This window comes from Phyllobates terribilis, unplaced genomic scaffold, assembly GCF_046119375.1.
Source record: "Phyllobates terribilis strain yellow unplaced genomic scaffold, ASM4611937v1 Scaffold_7__3_contigs__length_470593459, whole genome shotgun sequence".
NCBI classification, from domain to species: domain Eukaryota; kingdom Metazoa; phylum Chordata; class Amphibia; order Anura; family Dendrobatidae; genus Phyllobates; species Phyllobates terribilis.
Window position 1 is genome coordinate 173,699,601 of NW_027362767.1, and position 18,843 is coordinate 173,718,443.

At 45.6% G+C, this 18,843-nt stretch overlaps 1 protein-coding gene across 2 annotated transcripts in view; it reads left to right on the forward strand.

The window, feature by feature from the left end:
* Nucleotides 1-10,301, forward strand: part of LOC141153035 (C-reactive protein-like) — a 39,354-nt gene extending 29,053 nt beyond the window's left edge. The window contains exons 1-3 of one of the 2 annotated variants that reach the window (XM_073637710.1): nucleotides 4,477-4,805; nucleotides 7,194-7,257; nucleotides 8,958-10,301. In XM_073637710.1, coding sequence (XP_073493811.1) covers nucleotides 7,197-7,257; nucleotides 8,958-9,568 — 672 coding nt within the window. In that variant the 5' untranslated portion in view covers nucleotides 4,477-4,805; nucleotides 7,194-7,196 and the 3' untranslated portion in view covers nucleotides 9,569-10,301. Of the gene's footprint in view, nucleotides 1-4,476; nucleotides 4,806-7,193; nucleotides 7,258-8,957 lie in introns of those variants that run through there. The other variant, XM_073637709.1, reaches the window with a different exon arrangement.
* Nucleotides 10,302-18,843: the final 8,542 nt, after the last annotated feature.

An 18,843-nucleotide genomic window follows, 5' to 3' on the forward strand; every position in this document is an offset into this window, starting at 1 on the left:
AGAGCAGTGCTGCTAGTGCTTTACAAAGCAGCTCAGTGCGTCGAGGCAGTGGAGGAAGCTCTGCACAAAGAGGGAGCAGAAGCAGCGCCTCAGCACAAGGCAAGACCAGTATGGCCGAAATGTGGCAAAGTTTTGTGTCCCCGCCGCCACAAATGTCTACACCATCACAGACGGCTCCAGTCAGCAGGAGGCAACGTTTCCGTCAGATGGTGACAGACTACATGTCTTGCCCTCTTAGTGTACTCCCAGACGGCTCTTCTCCCTTCAAGTTTTGGGTCTGTAAGCTGGATACATGGCCAGAGCTTAGTCAGTATGCACTGGAGGTGCTAGCTTGCCCTGCTGCTAGTGTATTATCGGAACACGTCTTTAGTGCCGCAGGTGGTGTACTAACAGACCGTCGCATGCGACTATCCTCCGATAACGTTGACAGGCTTACTTTTCTCAAAATGAACAAGGCCTGGATCTCTCATGAATTTGCCAGTCCTCTTCCAGAATAAATAATTGGTTGGCAACAGTATCCAGGTCTCCTGTTCTGTTCATGTTTCTACCACCTGAACTGTAATCCCTGAGCTCCAACACCGCCAGTTGGCGCTCGGAAGTGCCGTCTGCACAGTCAACACTTGCTGCCGTGTTATTGGGGTTCAGTAACGTCAGCTGTTCCCCTGCTGTGCGGACGGCAATTTCTCCTGCTCTGTCCACATCCACTGTACTACTGATTTAAAACCTCCTCCAAATACACCTCTGGCTCCTCTGTTTTCAGTATTATCCCTGAGCTCCAACACCGCCAGTTGGCGCACGGAAGTGCCATCTGCACAGTCAACACTTGCTGCCGTGTTATTGGGGTTCAGTAACGTCAGCTGTTCCCCTGCTGTGCGGACGGCAATTTCTCCTGCTTTGTCCACATCCACTGTACTACACATTTTAAAGTTGCTCCAATTACAACTCTGGCTCCTCTGTTTTCATTCTTATCCCTGGGCTCCAACACCGCCAGTTGGCGCTCGGAAGTGCCGTCTGCACAGTCAACACTTGCTGCGGTGTTATTGGGGTTCGGTAACGTCAGCTGTTCCCCTGCTGTGTTCACGGCAATTTCTCCTGCTCTGTTCATATTCACTGTGCTACTTATTTAAAACTTGCTCCAATTACACCTCTGGCTCCTCTCTATTTTTATTCTTATCCCTGGGCTCCAGCACCGCCAGTTGGCGCTCGGAAGTGCTGTCTGCACAGTCAACACTTGCTGCCATGTTATTGGGGTTCGGTAACGTCAGCTGTTCCCCTGCTGTGTTCACGGCAATTTCTCCTGCTCTGTCCATATTCACTGTGCTACTTATTTAAAACTTGCTCCAATTACACCTCTGGCTCCTCTCTATTTTTATTCTTATCCCTGGGCTCCAGCACCGCCAGTTGGCGCTCGGAAGTGCTGTCTGCACAGTCAACACTTGCTGCCGTGTTATTGGGGTTCGGTAACGTCAGCTGTTCCCCTGCTGTACAGACGGCAATTTCTCCTGCTTTGTCCACATCCACTGTACTACACATTTTAAAGTTGCTCCAATTACACCTCTGGCTCCTCTGTTTTCATTCTTATCCCTGGGCTCCAGCACCGCCAGTTGGCGCTCGGAAGTGCCGTCTGCACAGTCAACACTTGCTACCATGTTATTGGGGTTCAGTAACGTCAGCTGTTCCCCTGCTGTGCGGACGGCAATTTCTTCTGCTCTGTCCACATTCTCACTACTACAGATTTTAAAGTTGCTCCAATTACACCTCTGGCTCCTCTGTTTTCAGTATTATCCCTGAGCTCCAACACCGCCAGTTGGCGCTCGGAAGTGCCGTCTGCACAGTCAACACTTGCTGCCGTGTTATTGGGGTTCAGTAACGTCAGCTGTTCCCCTGCTGTGCGGACGGCAATTTCTCCTGCTCTGTCCACATCCACTGTACTACTGATTTAAAACCTCCTCCAAATACACCTCTGGCTCCTCTGTTTTCAGTATTATCCCTGAGCTCCAACACCGCCAGTTGGCGCTCGGAAGTGCCGTCTGCACAGTCAACACTTGCTACCATGTTATTGGGGTTCAGTAACGTCAGCTGTTCCCCTGCTGTGCGGACGGCAATTTCTCCTGCTCTGTCCACATTCTCACTACTACAGATTTTAAAGTTGCTCCAATTACACCTCTGGCTCCTCTGTTTTCAGTATTATCCCTGAGCTCCAACACCGCCAGTTGGCGCACGGAAGTGCCATCTGCACAGTCAACACTTGCTGCCGTGTTATTGGGGTTCAGTAACGTCAGCTGTTCCCCTGCTGTGCGGACGGCAATTTCTCCTGCTTTGTCCACATCCACTGTACTACACATTTTAAAGTTGCTCCAATTACACCTCTGGCTCCTCTGTTTTCATTCTTATCCCTGGGCTCCAACACCGCCAGTTGGCGCTCGGAAGTGCCGTCTGCACAGTCAACACTTGCTGCGGTGTTATTGGGGTTCGGTAACGTCAGCTGTTCCCCTGCTGTGTTCACGGCAATTTCTCCTGCTCTGTCCATATTCACTGTGCTACTTATTTAAAACTTGCTCCAATTACACCTCTGGCTCCTCTCTATTTTTATTCTTATCCCTGGGCTCCAGCACCGCCAGTTGGCGCTCGGAAGTGCTGTCTGCACAGTCAACACTTGCTGCCGTGTTATTGGGGTTCGGTAACGTCAGCTGTTCCCCTGCTGTACGGACGGCAATTTCTCCTGCTTTGTCCACATCCACTGTACTACACATTTTAAAGTTGCTCCAATTACACCTCTGGCTCCTCTGTTTTCATTCTTATCCCTGGGCTCCAGCACCGCCAGTTGGCGCTCGGAAGTGCCGTCTGCACAGTCAACACTTGCTGCGGTGTTATTGGGGTTCGGTAACGTCAGCTGTTCCCCTGCTGTGTTCACGGCAATTTCTCCTGCTCTGTCCATATTCACTGTGCTACTTATTTAAAACTTGCTCCAATTACACCTCTGGCTCCTCCGTTTTTAGTATTTACCCTGGGCTCCAATACCGCTAGTTGCTGCTCAGAAGTGCCGTCTGCACAGTCAACGCTTGCTCCAGTGTTATTGGGGTTCAGTAACGTCAGCTGATCCCCAGCTGTGTGTCCGGCAAATTCTCCTGCTTTGTCCACATCCACTGTACTACGGATTTAAAACCTCCTCCAAATACACCTCTGGCTCCTCTGTTTTTAGTATTTACCCTGGGCTCCAGCACCGCCAGCTGGTTCTCGGCAGTTCCATTGGCTCTTGTACCTTCTGCTACCCATCCGGGTTCCAGTACCGTCAGCTGGTCCTCGGTAGTTCCATTTGCTCTTGTATCTTCTGCTACCCATCCGGGTTCCAGTACCGTCAGCTGGTTCTCGGCAGTGTCTTTGGCACGGGTACTCCCTCCTGCCCAGCCTGGTTCCAGCACGCCAGCTGTTTCCGGGTAGTGTCAACGTCACTTTGCATCCAATGCGTTGTCCTGTCGTGTTGCGGTCGGGTTAGCCGACTCTATGGTGCCTGCAGTTTAGGTGACTCCTATGTGGGCTGCGGGATCTGGCAATGAAGGCTGGTTCCATAGTGCCAATAGGACAAGCACCCCCTGTAGGACTGTGGGTTTTGGTAACTGCGGCCGCCTCGCGGCCTTGAACTTTTTTTTACATGGGTACCTTCTGCTACCCATCCGGGTTCCAGTACCGTCAGCTGGTTCTCGGCAGTGCCTTTGGATTAGGTGCCTCCTTCTCGGTATCCAAGTTCCACCAACGTCTGCTGGTCCTTGGTAGTGCTTTCTGGCACAGGTACCTCCTGCTTAGTAACCGAGTTCCAGTAACATCAGCTGGTCCTCGGTAGTTCCATTGGCTCTTGTACCTTCTGCTACCCATCCGGGTTCCAGTACCGTCAGCTGGTCCTCGGTAGTTCCTCAGCTTTCTTGTACCTTCTGCTACATTTCCAAGTTCAAGCTTTTTGAAATGGTTCTTGGTAATCACTCTGGATCTCCCTGACGAGGACCCTGAAGACGAGGACCCTGAAGACCAACCCTAAGAAGACGAGGACCCCGAAGACAATGACCCTGAAGACGAGGACCCTGAAGACCACCCCGAAGAAGACGAGGACCCTGAAGACCACCCCGAAGAAGACGAGGACCCTGAAGACCACCCCGAAGAAGACGAGGACCCCGAAGACGAGGACCCAGAAGACCAACCCGAAGAAGACGAGGACCCCGAAGACGAGGACCCCCGAAGACGACGACCTTGAAGACCACCCCGAAGAAGACCAAGAAGATGACCCTGAAGAAGTTGACCAAGAAGACAAAGAAGAGAAGACAAGCACCAAGATACAGAAGAACAAGAGACAGAAAACCAAGAAGCAGAAATACAAGAAGCTGCAGAACAAAAAGCGGAAGAACATTAAGCATAAGACTAAAAATCAGAGCAAAAGATAATATCTAAATTATAAGCAGAAGATGACTAAGCAGTGTATGGGGGTGAGTCCGTTCCTCCTCGTGGTGCCCCTGGAAAAGACCTGCTGCTGCAGGCCAAACTGAACGCGGACAAATCCTGTTGTAAATCTTTTGTGACGGGCAGAACGAAAGGTGTAATGTCCAACCTTTTATAGATAACAACTACAGGAATGCCTGTCACAAATAAGAATATGATGAAGAAGAAGAATATGAAGAAGATGAAGAAGTAGAATATGAAGAATGTAAAAAAAAGAATAATACGAAGAAGGTGAAGAAGAAGAAGGTGAAGAAGAAGTGGATGAAAAAGATGCTGAGGATGATGAAGGAGAAAGTGTGGGAGAAGTAAAAAAGAAGGTGAGGAGCATGGAAGTAGTGAAACATAAATATCTGACAAAATATAAAAATACTTAACATAGTTAATATTTCCGTAACTCAGAACATAATAAAAAAATAGTAATTCCTGCTATTCCATTTGACTGGGCTAAACCTCTATGCCTTTATTGTCTCCCCCACCTCCCCCAATACATTCTACATTATTCTTAGTTGTTTTCCTTCATGTAGAAATAACCTACAAGGAAAGAAAGGGTTTATTTTAATTCCGATATTTATGTCCCATTGACTTGCATTGGTTTCCGGTATCGGAATCGGCGATATCCGATACTTTTTCGGTATCGGTCCGATCCAATCCGATCCGATATTTCCCGATATCGGAAGGTATCGCTCAACACTATTCGTGACGCCACCTGTGGTATGCGGCTAAAGGGAGCCGCTGCTGCGGAGCAGGTCCTCTGGAGCTGTTGTTAATGCAGCAGAGTTGTTTTAGCTCTCCACAGGTAGAGCTTAGCTCCAGGGCAGTGTAGATGTTAAAGATGTTGCTGTGTAGTGCAGGGGGTGATGCCGCAGCAATAACTTCACAGAGACAGTGGGGTGCAGTCCTCAGAGTTTACTCACAGTTGTTAAGTTCCTCAGGTTGCACTTTCCGGATTACGACCTGCCACGTCGCGCTGCGTTCACCAGGCAGGGGTTCAGCAAACTCCCAGGTGTTTCAAGAGTGCCTGACAGGACCCCGTTCTATATGCCCTTCTCAGCCGTCTTCCTGCGCTGGCCCTCACCCTTCTTGCCCTGTGCCTCGCCAAACAATGTCCCAAGCCGGTATCCTCGGATCTTTCTGGGCAACCTGGAGTTCCCTGGATCCTATGTTGGTACCTTTTTGGCGACTTGAGTGCGGATGTGGCAACTGCACCCTTAAAGTACAGAAGCCTCCGGTTTCCAGTTGAACTTTGTAATTCTCACTGATTAGGGGCCGGTCCCCTCTGCGGTTCGATCCCTCCACCGCCTGGCAGATTCGGGCGTATGGGTGGCCTCCAGCACTGCCCGTACCCCTGGGATCCCTTTCACGTTCCTGGAGCCTTCCTCCTGCTCCTCTCCTCCTCAGTCTGTCCTGGGCCTCTCTCTAGGCCCTCCTCCTGAGCAGAGCTCCTGCTCCCTCTACTTCTCCTCTCAGACTGTCTTGGGCCTCTCTCTAGGCCCTCCTCCTGAGCAGAGCTCCTACAGAGCTCCTGCTCCTCTCTCTGTCCTCCTCTGACTGACTGACTGAACTCTCTACACACCCAAGATGGCTCCCCTCCTTATACTACTCCTAACAAGTGCTCCCCTGATCTTTTTCCTCCACCCACACCCACTACATGGTACCCCCTACTTTGGTTCCCCCCACTCCAGCCAGGCACAGGGCTCAGCAGGGAAGCGACACATCTTGCCCATCCTGCTGGTCTGGAGTAGTGTAGTGTTGGATGCAGGTGTTAGGGTCTCGGGCTGTACTCCTTCCTTACCTGAGAGTGAGGTACCACACCTCTGGGTGAGATGCAGTACCTCTGTGGCGACCGAACCCTCAGGGGCGCCACACATTGTAAGAGGTATCCCTGTGTATTATGGAGCAACAGGAGAGCAATAGAAACAGCTGCAAAGCTAAAACCTGTCACATCTCCTCAGTGTGTCTGCAGTTGGCTGTTTTTTAGTGAGAGACTTTGATAAATCCCTAAGGAGCAGCTATATCTCCCCATTATACTATTTTTAAGAAGTTATTTCCCGATCTAGTAGATGAATCCTTTAGTGGCACCTATGTCCTCATCTTGTAGATTTACCCTTTAGAAGCAGCTGTATCCTCCTCGTTTATCTAGACTATGCAATACACGGGGACATCTTAATATATAGCTAACAAATAACAATATTCTGCATGAAGTAAATTTCAGGCTTCTGGCTGGACGTCAGAAAAATGTCCACCTGATCTGCTTTGTGTTGACTCACAGCACATTGGGATGCATTGGTGAAATATGTCACCATGAGCTTTGCTTTTGGCAAATTTATAATAAACATCTGTGAATCGACTCAAATATTATATATTCTATAGAGCAGTGACATGATAAAATGGTGAAACAGGACAAATTTGCTATATATGAGGACAAGGCTCCATTTAACACTCAGATGCTGATTAGATCCCCCCTCTCTCAGTTGGTTTCTCTCAGAGAAGAGAATCTCACCAGATTTTGAGCTCACTCGTAAAATGAAAGTAAAACCTGTGTCCCTGTAATTCTGATAGAAATAATCTAATTTAGTAATGACATATATTTGAGAAAAGTTTTATAATTTCATCATCAGACACTTTTTTTCCCCAGAGATAATAGGTTCACTTTAAATTCTGATACTGGTTCAATTAAATCACCTTATACTTATATTTGTTCGTAGGAAATGGAGACGATGATCATTCTACTCGGTTTTGCAAGTGTTTCTGGCATCCTGGGTCAGACAGGTAGGTTTACATTGCTGTTCGACTCCTGCAAAAGTACACCAAACTACGTTAGTGTGCATGGAAAAGAGCGGGCCGATAGGTAGGATAAAGAAAAGACCCATCTTGTGTTGGTTCATACTGCTAATATCTCATGTATCCCTTTAAGGATTGTTGGCACCAGGATTTATGTACCACCTGTCAGTCCAGGGGTTAAAGGATTATTCCCATCTTTATAAATGGGATAGAGCTTGTAAATACAAACAGTTTTGCAATTTACTGCTTATTAAAATTATCTGCCATTCTTGAGATATTAATACTTTTGTTTACAGGTCGTTGCCCTGGAGACAGACCACTGTTGCTAGACAGCAGAACATGCTCTGTGCTTACAAGCTCTTTTCTATTGAGCTTGTAAGCACGGTTTTGAAGATGACCAGGATCGCTGGAGCGTGCTTGTAACCTTCAAATCCCGGCCATCTTCAGCACGTTTACAAGGTAAACAGCAGCGGTGGTCGGTCTCCTGGGCAACAAGCTGTAAGCAAAACAAAGCTGTTAATATCTCATGAACGTCGGCAAATTTTAAAAACAGTAAATTGCAAAAGTAATTGTTTTTAAAAGGACCATCTGACAATATTCAGCTTTGAAGATGGGAATAGTTATTTTCATTATCTGGAAAATGTTAGCGGATGTGAAAACAAACAAAAAAAATTATTGAAGATCTGGTTACCAAGAGCGTGCACATATATTAACTGGGAGAAGTGAGGTGGAGCAGTGTGAACGCTGGCAAGGAAGTCAGCCATAGATAGATGCTGGTCCAGGGCTGAGGCGTAGCCATGAAGCCAATGGTTAGGAAACGGCAACGAAGCAGATCCAGGCATGTGGGACAATTACAGTTGTCAAGAAAGTAGTCAGACAAGGTCCAGTAATGTAGTTGGTGTGTAGTAAAGGGAACATGAATAGACGACAGCTCAGAGCAGCCGGGTGATCCATATGGCAACTTACTAGAGATGAGCGAATTATATATTCCAGCGGAATTGAATTCTACTCGAATTTTACATAAATCCACATTCACCAAAATGTGGATTTTTTTGTAATTCACTTCCATGTGGATTCAGCAAAATGGCAGCTGCCGGACACCATTTTTATGAACTGCAAAGAACCAAAAAAAAAGGTTGAAAAAAAAATTAAAAAATACCTATACTCACCCTACCGCTCACCTCTCTGGCACCTCTGCTCCACACCGTCACTCGTCCGGCCCTCATCACATTCTGCGCATACAAGGTCACGGTGCCGGTCATGCCTTTTCGTGAAGAACCCTCACGGGCCTCATCAGGGGCAGAAGTACCAGCCCAGCATGAGAGGGATTTCAACCTAAGTGGTGGTTATAGGAATAAGCGGTGAGGACCGGACAGGGGAAGGTGAGGACCAGAGAAGCCGGAGAGGTGAGCATTAAGGTGAATATAAGTATTCGTTTTTTTTTACGTTTATTAGGTTCTGCTGTCTGGAGAGACCCCAGAGCACAGTAAGGGACATTAGATTCGGGGAGAATAACTTCTCTGCAAATCTTATTTGCCAGGAAAAACTGCGTGAACAGGCGAATTTGAATTTTGCTTGCTCTTCTCATCTCTACAACTTACCCTTTAGGGAAAGCTAATATCTTAGTGTCACACTACTGATATGTTGTGCCTTGTAGTAACCACGATGATTAACTTGTTCCTATACAGACATGGCTTGCAAGTCACTCATTTTCTCCAAGAACTACAATTTCCCTGCAGAACTCACTTATGAAGGAGGCGAATTTTCCAAGTTCACCGTCTGTCTAAGGTCTTGCACAAATATGACTGAGAGCGTCATGTTCAGCATGCTGAGTGAAGCCCGACATGACTACTTCTTTATCATTCTTGGTGGAGGTCCTGATACCAACACTGGCCTCATCTGGGTGAAAGGACAAAGAGTGGATGTTAATTTTCCAACTGATGACACCAGACCCAAAAGAAGTATCTGTCTGAGCTGGGATTCTCCTAATGCCAAGATGGTGCTTTCGGTCAACGGAAAGATAACTGAAAAGAAAGAATTTGAGAAAAGAGGAATTGAATACATCGATCCAAGGATTTTTATAGGACCAGGACAAATTTTTCTAGGTGGTAAACCAAAGTTGGATGTGGGAGAGATCACAGATATCCATGTGTGGGACAGAGTGCTGAACCCACGGGAAGTCAATGATTATTATCATAATAAAAAGGGGAAAGTTGGTAACATCATTAATTGGAGGGCTTTAAAATATGATGGCGCTGATGGGGATTTCATTATTGGTCCATTTCAGTGTAACTTTTAGAGTTTCTCAACCTACAGTATATGTACTTTTACAAAAGAAAAACTGATTAACAATGCAAGTTAAGATGAAGAATGCATGGTATGACTAATGCTAAAGCTCTGTTCACATTACCTAAGGTTTCGTCAAGCTTTCTAGCATGCAGATGATTTTTAATAACGTTTTTCAACGTTGCTTCTTTTTACACTGCAATTTTTCCCATTCTTCTTGTTGAGAAACCCTTTTTTACTCTTGTGTGAACAGAAGCTGATGTGCCCTTTCCCTGCACTTAAAACATTGGCAATTAAGCTTTAAAGAGGTTGCGTTATCTGGACAACCAACAGATTACCATGGCTCCTTCTCCCATAAATTTTGGCAGTTACAGAGGTCTACATCAGGATAATTTTCTGAAGAAATAAATATCTGGCCATACAGATACAATACCTGATGACCAAAAGATCATTTCGCCAACAGCCATCTCTCCCAACATAGACATGAACGCTCAGCTTGGCTGAGGTTTCATGTGTTTTCAATGGGGAGCATCTCATTAAAAACATCAAATGTTTATCAAAAATCAGCTGGTTGGATCAACTTTCATCTAGTGTGTATTGTGTCCCTAAATCTCTGTATGGTCCAATTCACTGGACATTTTTGGCATACAACATACAAAGGAGCCTTATGGATTTGTTTGATGTACAGTACAGACCAAAAGTTTGGACACACCTTCTCACTTAAAGATTTTTCTGTATTTTCATGACTATGAAAATTGTACATTCACACTGAAGGCATCAAAACTATGAATTAACACATGTGGAATTATATACTTAACAAAAAAGTGTGAAACAACTGAAAATATGTCTTATATTCTAGGTTCTTCAAAGTAGCCACCTTTGGCTTTGATGACTGCTTTGCACACTCTTGGCATTCTCTTGATGAGCTTCAAGAGGTAGTCACCGGAAATGGTTTTCACTTCACAGGTGTGCCCTGTCAGGTTTAATAAGTGGGATTTCTTGCTTTATAAATGGGGTTGGGACCATCAGTTGTGTTGTGCAGAAGTCAGGTGGATACACAGCTGATAGTCCTACTGAATAGACTGTTAGAATTTGTATTATGGAAAGAAAAAAGCAACTAAGTAAAGAAAAACGAGTGGCCATCATTACTTTAAGAAATGAAGATCAGTCAATGCGAAAAATTGGGCAAACTTTGAAAGTGTCCTCAAGTGCAGTTGCAAAAACCATCAAGCGCTACAAAAAAACTGGCTCACATGAGGACCGCCCCAGGAAAGGAAGACCAAGAGTCACCTCTGCTTCTGAGGATAAGTTAATCCGAGTCACCAGCCTCAGAAATCACAGGTTAACAGCAGCTCAGATTAGAGACCAGGTCAATGCCACACAGAGTTCTAGCAGCAGACACATCTCTACAACAACTGTTAAGAGGAGACTTTGTGCAGCAGGCCTTCATGGTAAAATAGCTGCTAGGAAACCACTGCTAAGGACAGGCAACAAGCAGAAGAGACTTGTTTGGGCTAAAGAACACAAGGAATGGACATTAGACCAGTGGAAATCTGTGCTTTGGTCTGATGAGTCCAAATTTGAGATCTTTGGTTCCAACCACCGTGTCTTTGTGCGACGCAGAAAAGGTGAACGGATGGACTCAACATGCCTGGTTCCCACCGTGAAGCATGGAGGAGGAGGTGTGATGGTGTGGGGGTGCTTTGCTGGTGACACTGTTGGGGATTTATTCAAAATTGAAGGCATTACTGAACCAGCATGGCTACCACAGCGTCTTGCAGCGGCATGCTATTCCATCCGGTTTGCGTTTAGTTGAACCATCATTTATTTTTCAACAGGACAATGACCCCAAACACACCTCAAGGCTGTGTAATGGCTATTTGACCAAGAAGGAGAGTGAAGGGGTGCTACGCCAGATGACCTGGCCTCCACAGTCACCAGACCTGAACCCAATCGAGATGGTTTGGGGTGAGTTGGACCGCAGAGTGAAGGCAAAAGGGCCAACAAGTGCTAAGCATCTCTGGGAACTCCTTCAAGATTGTTGGAAGACCATTTCCAGTGACTACCTCTTGAAGCTCATCAAGAGAATGCCAAGAGTGTACAAAGCAGTCATCAAAGCAAAAGGTGGCTAATTTGAAGAACCTACAATATAAGACATATTTTCAGTTGTTTCACACTTTTTTGTTAAGTATATAATTCCACATGTGTTAATTCATAGTTTTGATGCCTTCAGTGTGAATGTAAAATTTTCATAGTCATGAAAATACAGAAAAATCTTTAAATGAGAAGGTGTGTCCAAACTTTTGGTCTGTACTGTATGTCTGCAATAAAAATTAGGAAAACATAATGAGAACATAGCCGTACTATGATTACACTGCCTGAAGGCTTCCATAAAGGGTTGTCTCGGAAAACGCAATCCTTTATATCAAGGGAAATACCCAAACTATGCCATTCTCTGCTTCATACTGCACTTTTAATCAGATTTTTGTAAAAAAAATACATTTGGGTGGAAGAATTTTTTTATGGGTTAGAAATCATAATTGGTTGGTGGATCCTGCTGAAGACAATCATCTAAGGTAATGGCAGTTTTAACATGTTCCTGAATGTGAAGAAACGCAGCAGAACCTTGTAGACTTGTAGCGATCCCTTCTGTGCATTAATTGTCTCTTCATCAGCATGTTAAAATATGAAATAAACTAATCTTTCTACAAAATACTCTTATATTCAGACCATGAGGCATCATGCCCAACACAGCCGGATAATGTATTTTTCATTGTTTTACTTTTGTATGTTCCTTACCCTCTTCCAAGAGACATAACTTTTTTATTCTTCCATCTACAAAGCCATATCAGGTCTTATTTTTTGCAGAATGAATTGCAGCGTTTGATGACAACATTCATTTTACCATAAAATGTACTTAAAAAAGGGGGAAAAAATCCAATTTAGGTGAAACTGTGAGTAAACTCGATTGTGCTATTTTTTTGCCATTAATTTTTATGCCATTCATTGTCCATTAAAAATGACCTGGTTACCCGATTCTCCCGGTCAGTCCACTTACGGCAATACCAAACTTGCATAGTTTTTGTTTAGCTATTTCAGTGAATTTTAAAATGTAACTTTAATAAACAAAAATGTAGAATTATTTAACATGTATGGCAATCGCTATAAAGAAAATAATATAAAAAATCCCAAAGTGGAATTTTCCAGTCACCGCTCCTCCCTGTAAAAAAAAGGCATAAAAAAGGATCAAAACTCTTTATGTACCCCAAAAACAAGCCCTCAAACAGGCCCACCGATAAAAATATAAAAAAGTTAGAGACCCAAAGTTGTTTTTTTTTACAAAATTCAGATTTTCTTACCACTAATATACATGTATATATATATATATAAACCCTTATACATTTGGTATCGCTGTAATTATACTGACCTGAAGAATTCTATTACTGGGTCACTTTTGCCGCACAATGAACTGTAGTATCTGGTATCCATTACTGAGGCCACAATCAATGACAATCTGCATGAAGAGTGTTAGCGGGAGGCTTGTGGGCCTCTAAGAAATTCATTACGAGATCTTTACAAGTCCGATTTGTGTTAAGACCTTAAGTATCTAATAGAAATCCCATGTGGCATCTCCCCTGGGAGCTTAAGTGTCCCGCAGGCGTCCACATTCAGCCCGCACGCCGCTCGTGTCCTGCCCGAGCCTTTGTCTGTCACTACAATCACTTCTTCAAGATGGATTAGAAAGTAAGAACCATTTCCTGTAATGAATAATTGGCCCTGGAGGTCACATTATCTGTACAAGCCCCAACACCATAATGTAAGAACTGAGGGAAAGTATCAGAACCAAGAAAATATTTATAGGTAATTACACCGTGTAACTAAAGGAAATACTGCAACAATGCACATCCTACTGATGTTACAGGAATAGTCATAATAATAATAATAATATTTTTTATTTATATAGCGCCAATGTGGCGCCCCTGCGGGTTAAGTCGCCACAGAGGTACTGCATCTCACCCAGAGGTGTGGTATCCCACTCTCAGGTAAGGATGGAGTACTGCCCGGGACCCAAACACCTGCATACAACACTACACCACTCCGGACTAGCAAGAGTTGAGTTCAGTGAGATCAGTCTAGGAGGACAGTGAAAGGAGCAGGAGCTCTGCAGGAGCTCTGCTCAGGAGGAGGGCCTAGTGAGAGAGACCCAGGACAGACTGAAGAGAGGAGAGGAGCAGGGAGGAAAGCTCCAGGAAAGGAAGAGAGGATCCTAGGGGTGCGGGAAGTGCTGGAGGCCACCCGTGCACCCGAACCCATCAGGAGTGGAAGGATCAGGCCACAGAGAGGGGACCGGCCCCTAAACTAGCAGAGTTCTTCAAGTCTCAACTAGATAACTGAAGGGTGCAGCATTTCAGATGCTGCAGCCAAAAGCCACATCTAAATCTCCAAAAAGGTGGCCATAGAGGACCCAGGGGACAGAGAAAACGTCGCCCAACAAGGTCCGCGGTCACTGGCTTGGGACACTGGGTGTGAGGTGCAGGGAGACGGCCAGAAGGAACACACAGAACGGGGTCCGGCTAAGTACTCTGGAATTGCCTGAGGGATTGCTGAACCCCTCCCTGAGTAAACACAGGACAGTGTGGGAAGTTACCCTGGCCCTGGTAACTTGGAGTCTAAAAATCGTGAGTAAAACCCTGAAGACTGCACCCCACTGTCTCTGCGAATTATTACTGCGCCATCATCCCCTGCACCACTCTACACACCTACTTCATCTATAACATCCCTGCAACACCCTGGAGCTAGGCTCTACCTGTGGAGAGCTAAACCAACTCTGCTGCACTAACATTAGCTCCAGAGGACTTGCTCAGCAGCGGCGGCTCCCTTTAGCCGTATACCACAGGTGGCGTCACAAACTTTATATAAAAACTATAAATCCCCTGTAAATATCCCCTTTTATTGACTGCCCTGGGTCACGGACCGGGTCACCGCCACTGTGAAATCTCCCCTAGCAACGACCGGCCCGGCACCGAGTACCCCACTGCCCAGGGGGCGCGTCACCAACATATTCCACAGCACTTTACAATTAAGTGAGAACATGTACAGACAATAAATTCAATACAAGGTAAGACAGTTTAAACAGTTAAATTAGGAGTGAGGTCCCTGCTCGCAAACTTACAGTCTACAAGGGGGGACACAATAGGTGAAAAGTGCTTGTCATTTCAGGTTATTTCAGGTCAGGCAATACTTATAATAAGTAGGGATTATCATATAAAGCTGTATGATCCGGTCATCAGCCAGTATGTTTAAGTGCAATAATCAAGTATCGAGTGCAGTCGTGTGCATGGTGGGTGTGGAGACAGATGAATAGTAGGGTGCAGATTCTGAATAATATTTAGGAGGGAACAGGGGAAAGTTAGTTGACTGAGTAGTTGAGGTGGTCGGCTTGTTTAAAGAGATGGGTTTTTAAAGTGCGCTTGAAGACATGGGGGCTAGGCATCAGTCGGATCGTCTGGGGTAGAGCATTCCAGAGAACTGGTGCAGGACGAGAGAAGTATTGGAGATGGAGGTGCGAAGTTCAGATTATTGGGGATGTTAGTTTTAGGTCATTTGTAGAACGGAGGGCACGTGTAGGGCAATAGACAGAGATGAGAGAGGAGATATAAGGTGGTGCAGAACTGTGGAGAGCTTTGTGGGTGAGAGCGATAATTTTATATTGGACCCTATAGCGAATGGGTAACCAGTGTAATGACTGACACAAGATGGAGGCATTGGTGAAGCGGCTGGACAGAAATACAACCCTGGCTGCCGCATTCAGGACGGATTGGAGAGGAGAAAGTTTGGTAAGAGGGAGACCGATTAGAAGAGAGTTGCAGTAGTCCAGACGAGAGTGAATAAGAGCGACAGTTTTAGCACTTTCAAAGGTGAGAAAAGATCGGATTCTGGAGATGCTTTTAAGATGCAGGTGACAAGAGCGAGTGAGTGATCGGCTATAGGGAGTAAAGGAAAGGTTAGTGTCGAATATGACCCCAAGGCAGCGGGCGTGCTGCTTGGGAGTTATGGTTGAACCCTCCAAGGTAATATCGATGTTAGGTAGAGTTAGGTTAGTAGAGGGGAGAAACACAAGAAGTTCAGTTTTGGAGAGATTTAAGATAGAGGGAGGACATGATGTTAGAGACAGCAGACAGACAATCCTTGGTGTTTTGTGTTAGGGTAGGAGTGATGTCAGGGGAAGAAGTGTATAATTGGATGTCGTCAGCATTCAGATGATAATGGAACCCAAATCTGCTGATTGTTAGTCCAATAGGGCAGTATATAGAGAGAAGAGGAGGGGGCCTAGGACTGAGCCCTGCGGAACCCCGATGGTAAGGGGACGAGGAGAGGAAGAGGAGCCGGCAAAAGATACATTGAAGGAGCGGTCAGAGAGATAGGAGGAGAACCAGGAGAGAACGGTTTCCTTGAGGCCTATAGAGCGGAGCATAGTGAGGAGGAGCTGGTGATCCACAGTGTCAAATGCTGCAGAGAGATCCAGGAGAATCAGCAGGGAGCAGTGACCATTGGATTTAGCTGTTAGTAGATCATTAGAGACTTTAGTGAGGGCAGTTTCAGTGGAGTGTAAAGAGCGGAAACCAGATTGTAGAGGGTCGAGGAGTTATCTGAGAGATAGTGGATCAGATGGGAGTGGACCAAGTGTTCCAGGAGTTTAGAGACGAATGGAAGATTAGAGACCGGTCTGTAGTTAGCAGTGCAGTTCTGGTCCAGGGATGGCTTTTTAAGTAAAGGTCTTATGATGGCATGTTTAAATGAGGAGGGAAAGATACCTGAAGAAAGAGAGAGGTTAAATATTTTAGTCAGGTGAGTGGTGACCACTGGTGAGAGAGACTGCAGGAGATGTGAGGGAATAGGGTCACAGGTGCAGGTTGTAGGCCGAGAAGAAGCGAGGAGCTGGGTAACTTCTTCTGTGACACGCTCAAAGAAGGCAAGTGAGCTTGAAGTGCGGCAGGGAAGGGGATCCAGGCACTGAGGAGATGGGGCTGAGATGTCCTGATGGATGTGGTTGATTTTTTCTAGGAAATAAGTGGCCAGATCCTCACTGCTGAGGTTGGGGGCCTGTGCTTTAGGTTTCAGGAGGGAGTTTAAGGTATATCATATATCTATCATCTATTTTCAGTGGTATGAAAAAGAGTTTGCCCCCTTCCTGATTTCTTATTCTTTTGCATGTTTGTCACACTTAAATGTTTCTGATCACAAAACAAATTTAAGTATTAGACAAAGATAACACAAGTAATCACATAATGCAATTTTTAAATGAAAGTCTTTATTATTAAGGGAAAAAGAAATCCAAATCTTCAGGGCCCTGTGTGAAAAAGTGATTGCCCCCTAAACCTAATAACTGATTGGGCCGCCCTTGGCAGCAAAAAGTGCAATCAAGCATTTGCGTAAACTGGCAGTGAGTCTTTTACAATGCTCTGGGGGAATTTTGGCCACTCATCTTTGCAAAATTGTAATTCAGTCACATTGGAGGGTTTCCAAGCATGAATCGCCTTTTTAAGGTCATGCCACAGAATCTCAATCGGATTAAGATCAGGACCATGGCTAAGATCAGACCCGCCTTAGTCCTCAGCTAGTCTGAATGAAGACCTATAGCATAAAGGAAGGGGTCCTTAAAAGAACTAAGGACTGGAACAAAAATGGGACACCTCCTGAACAGAGAGGGTTGTTGCAGAACACAAAAAGATAAACTGACAAAAAGGTACTAGAGGTCCCAGAAGGACCAAGCAAACTGACAGAGATAGGCACAGAAGCACCTGGCTAGCAAAACAGTCAAACAACACTGAAGTCCAGCACAGCCAAAAGGCCGGAGCTGGAATATATAGGCAGATGGTCACGTGACCGCAAAACACAAGATGGGAAACAACAAACAGGAGGGTTCTAACAGTGCCCCCTCTTTTATGAGGATCCTCCGGATCCTCCAGGCCCTGGTCTGTCCGGAAACCTTTTGTGGAAAGCTCTAACAAGCCTAGGAGCAGAGACATCATCCGCCCTTACCCAGGAGATATCTTCGGGACCGAAACCCTTCCAGGAGATGAGATACTGTAATCTCCCTCTATGCCATCTAGAATTCAAGATATGAGAAATTTCATATTCGCCGTCTTCCACCACAGGAGGAACTGTGACAGTGGTGTCCCTATCTGATACATCAGCCTTTTTCAACAAGGAAACATGAAACACCGGATTAATCTTCCAGGAAGTAGGGACAGCCAACCTAACAGCAGACGGGTTAACAACCTGAAGCACTTTAAATGGACCCACAAACTTAGGACCCAGTTTTTTTAGAGGCAATCCTCAACCGCAAGTTCCTTGAGGACAACCAAACCATGTCACCCACAGTAAACAAAACCTCCTTACGTTTCCTGTCAAACTAATTCTTGGACTTCTTATTAGCCTCTTGAAGGTTGCAACGTACATTAGTCCAAACTCTCTCCAAATCACCGGAAAAATTCTCCTCCTCCGGCACCGCCGACCCCAATTTCGAGAACGAACCAAAAGACGGATGTCTCCCAGTACAACAAAAAAAAGGAGAACACCCAGCTGAGGAGGATGTATGATTGTTAAGAGCAAATTCTGCGAGAGGCAGAAACTCAGACCACACCTCTTGATTGTCCGCCACAAAACAACGCAAAAACTGTTCTACATCCTGGTTCTTTCTTTCAGTCTGTCCATTAGACTCAGGATGATGACCAGACGAAAATGACAAATGGACTCCCAACCTGTCACAAAAAGCACGCCAAAAGCGAGCCACAAACTGAGGTCCTCTATCAGAAACAATATCCGTGGGAAAGTCATGGAGCTTGACAATCTCCGTAACAAACGCCTTAGCGAGTGTCTTGGTGCAGGGCAACTTAATGAATGGAACCAAATGACACATCTTACTAAAACGGTCCACGACCACCCAGGTGACCGTAAAACCCTCGGACACAGGAAGATCAGTAATAAAATCCATTGTGAGATGCGTCCAAGGCACACTAGGAACCTCCAGAGGGCAAAGCAACCCCACAGCAGGAGTATGTGAAGCCTTTGACCTAGCACACACAGTACACTGACGCACCCACTTGATGACTTCCTTCTGCCATCCAGGCCACCAAAAACTGCGAATGATAAGTCTCTTAGTCTCCGAAACTCCTGGATGACCTGCCAACAGAGACTCATGACACTCCACAAACAAATCTCTCCTAAAGGCTCTAGGCACAAACAACCTCCCATGGGGAGTGTTAGATGGAGCATCATCTTGAG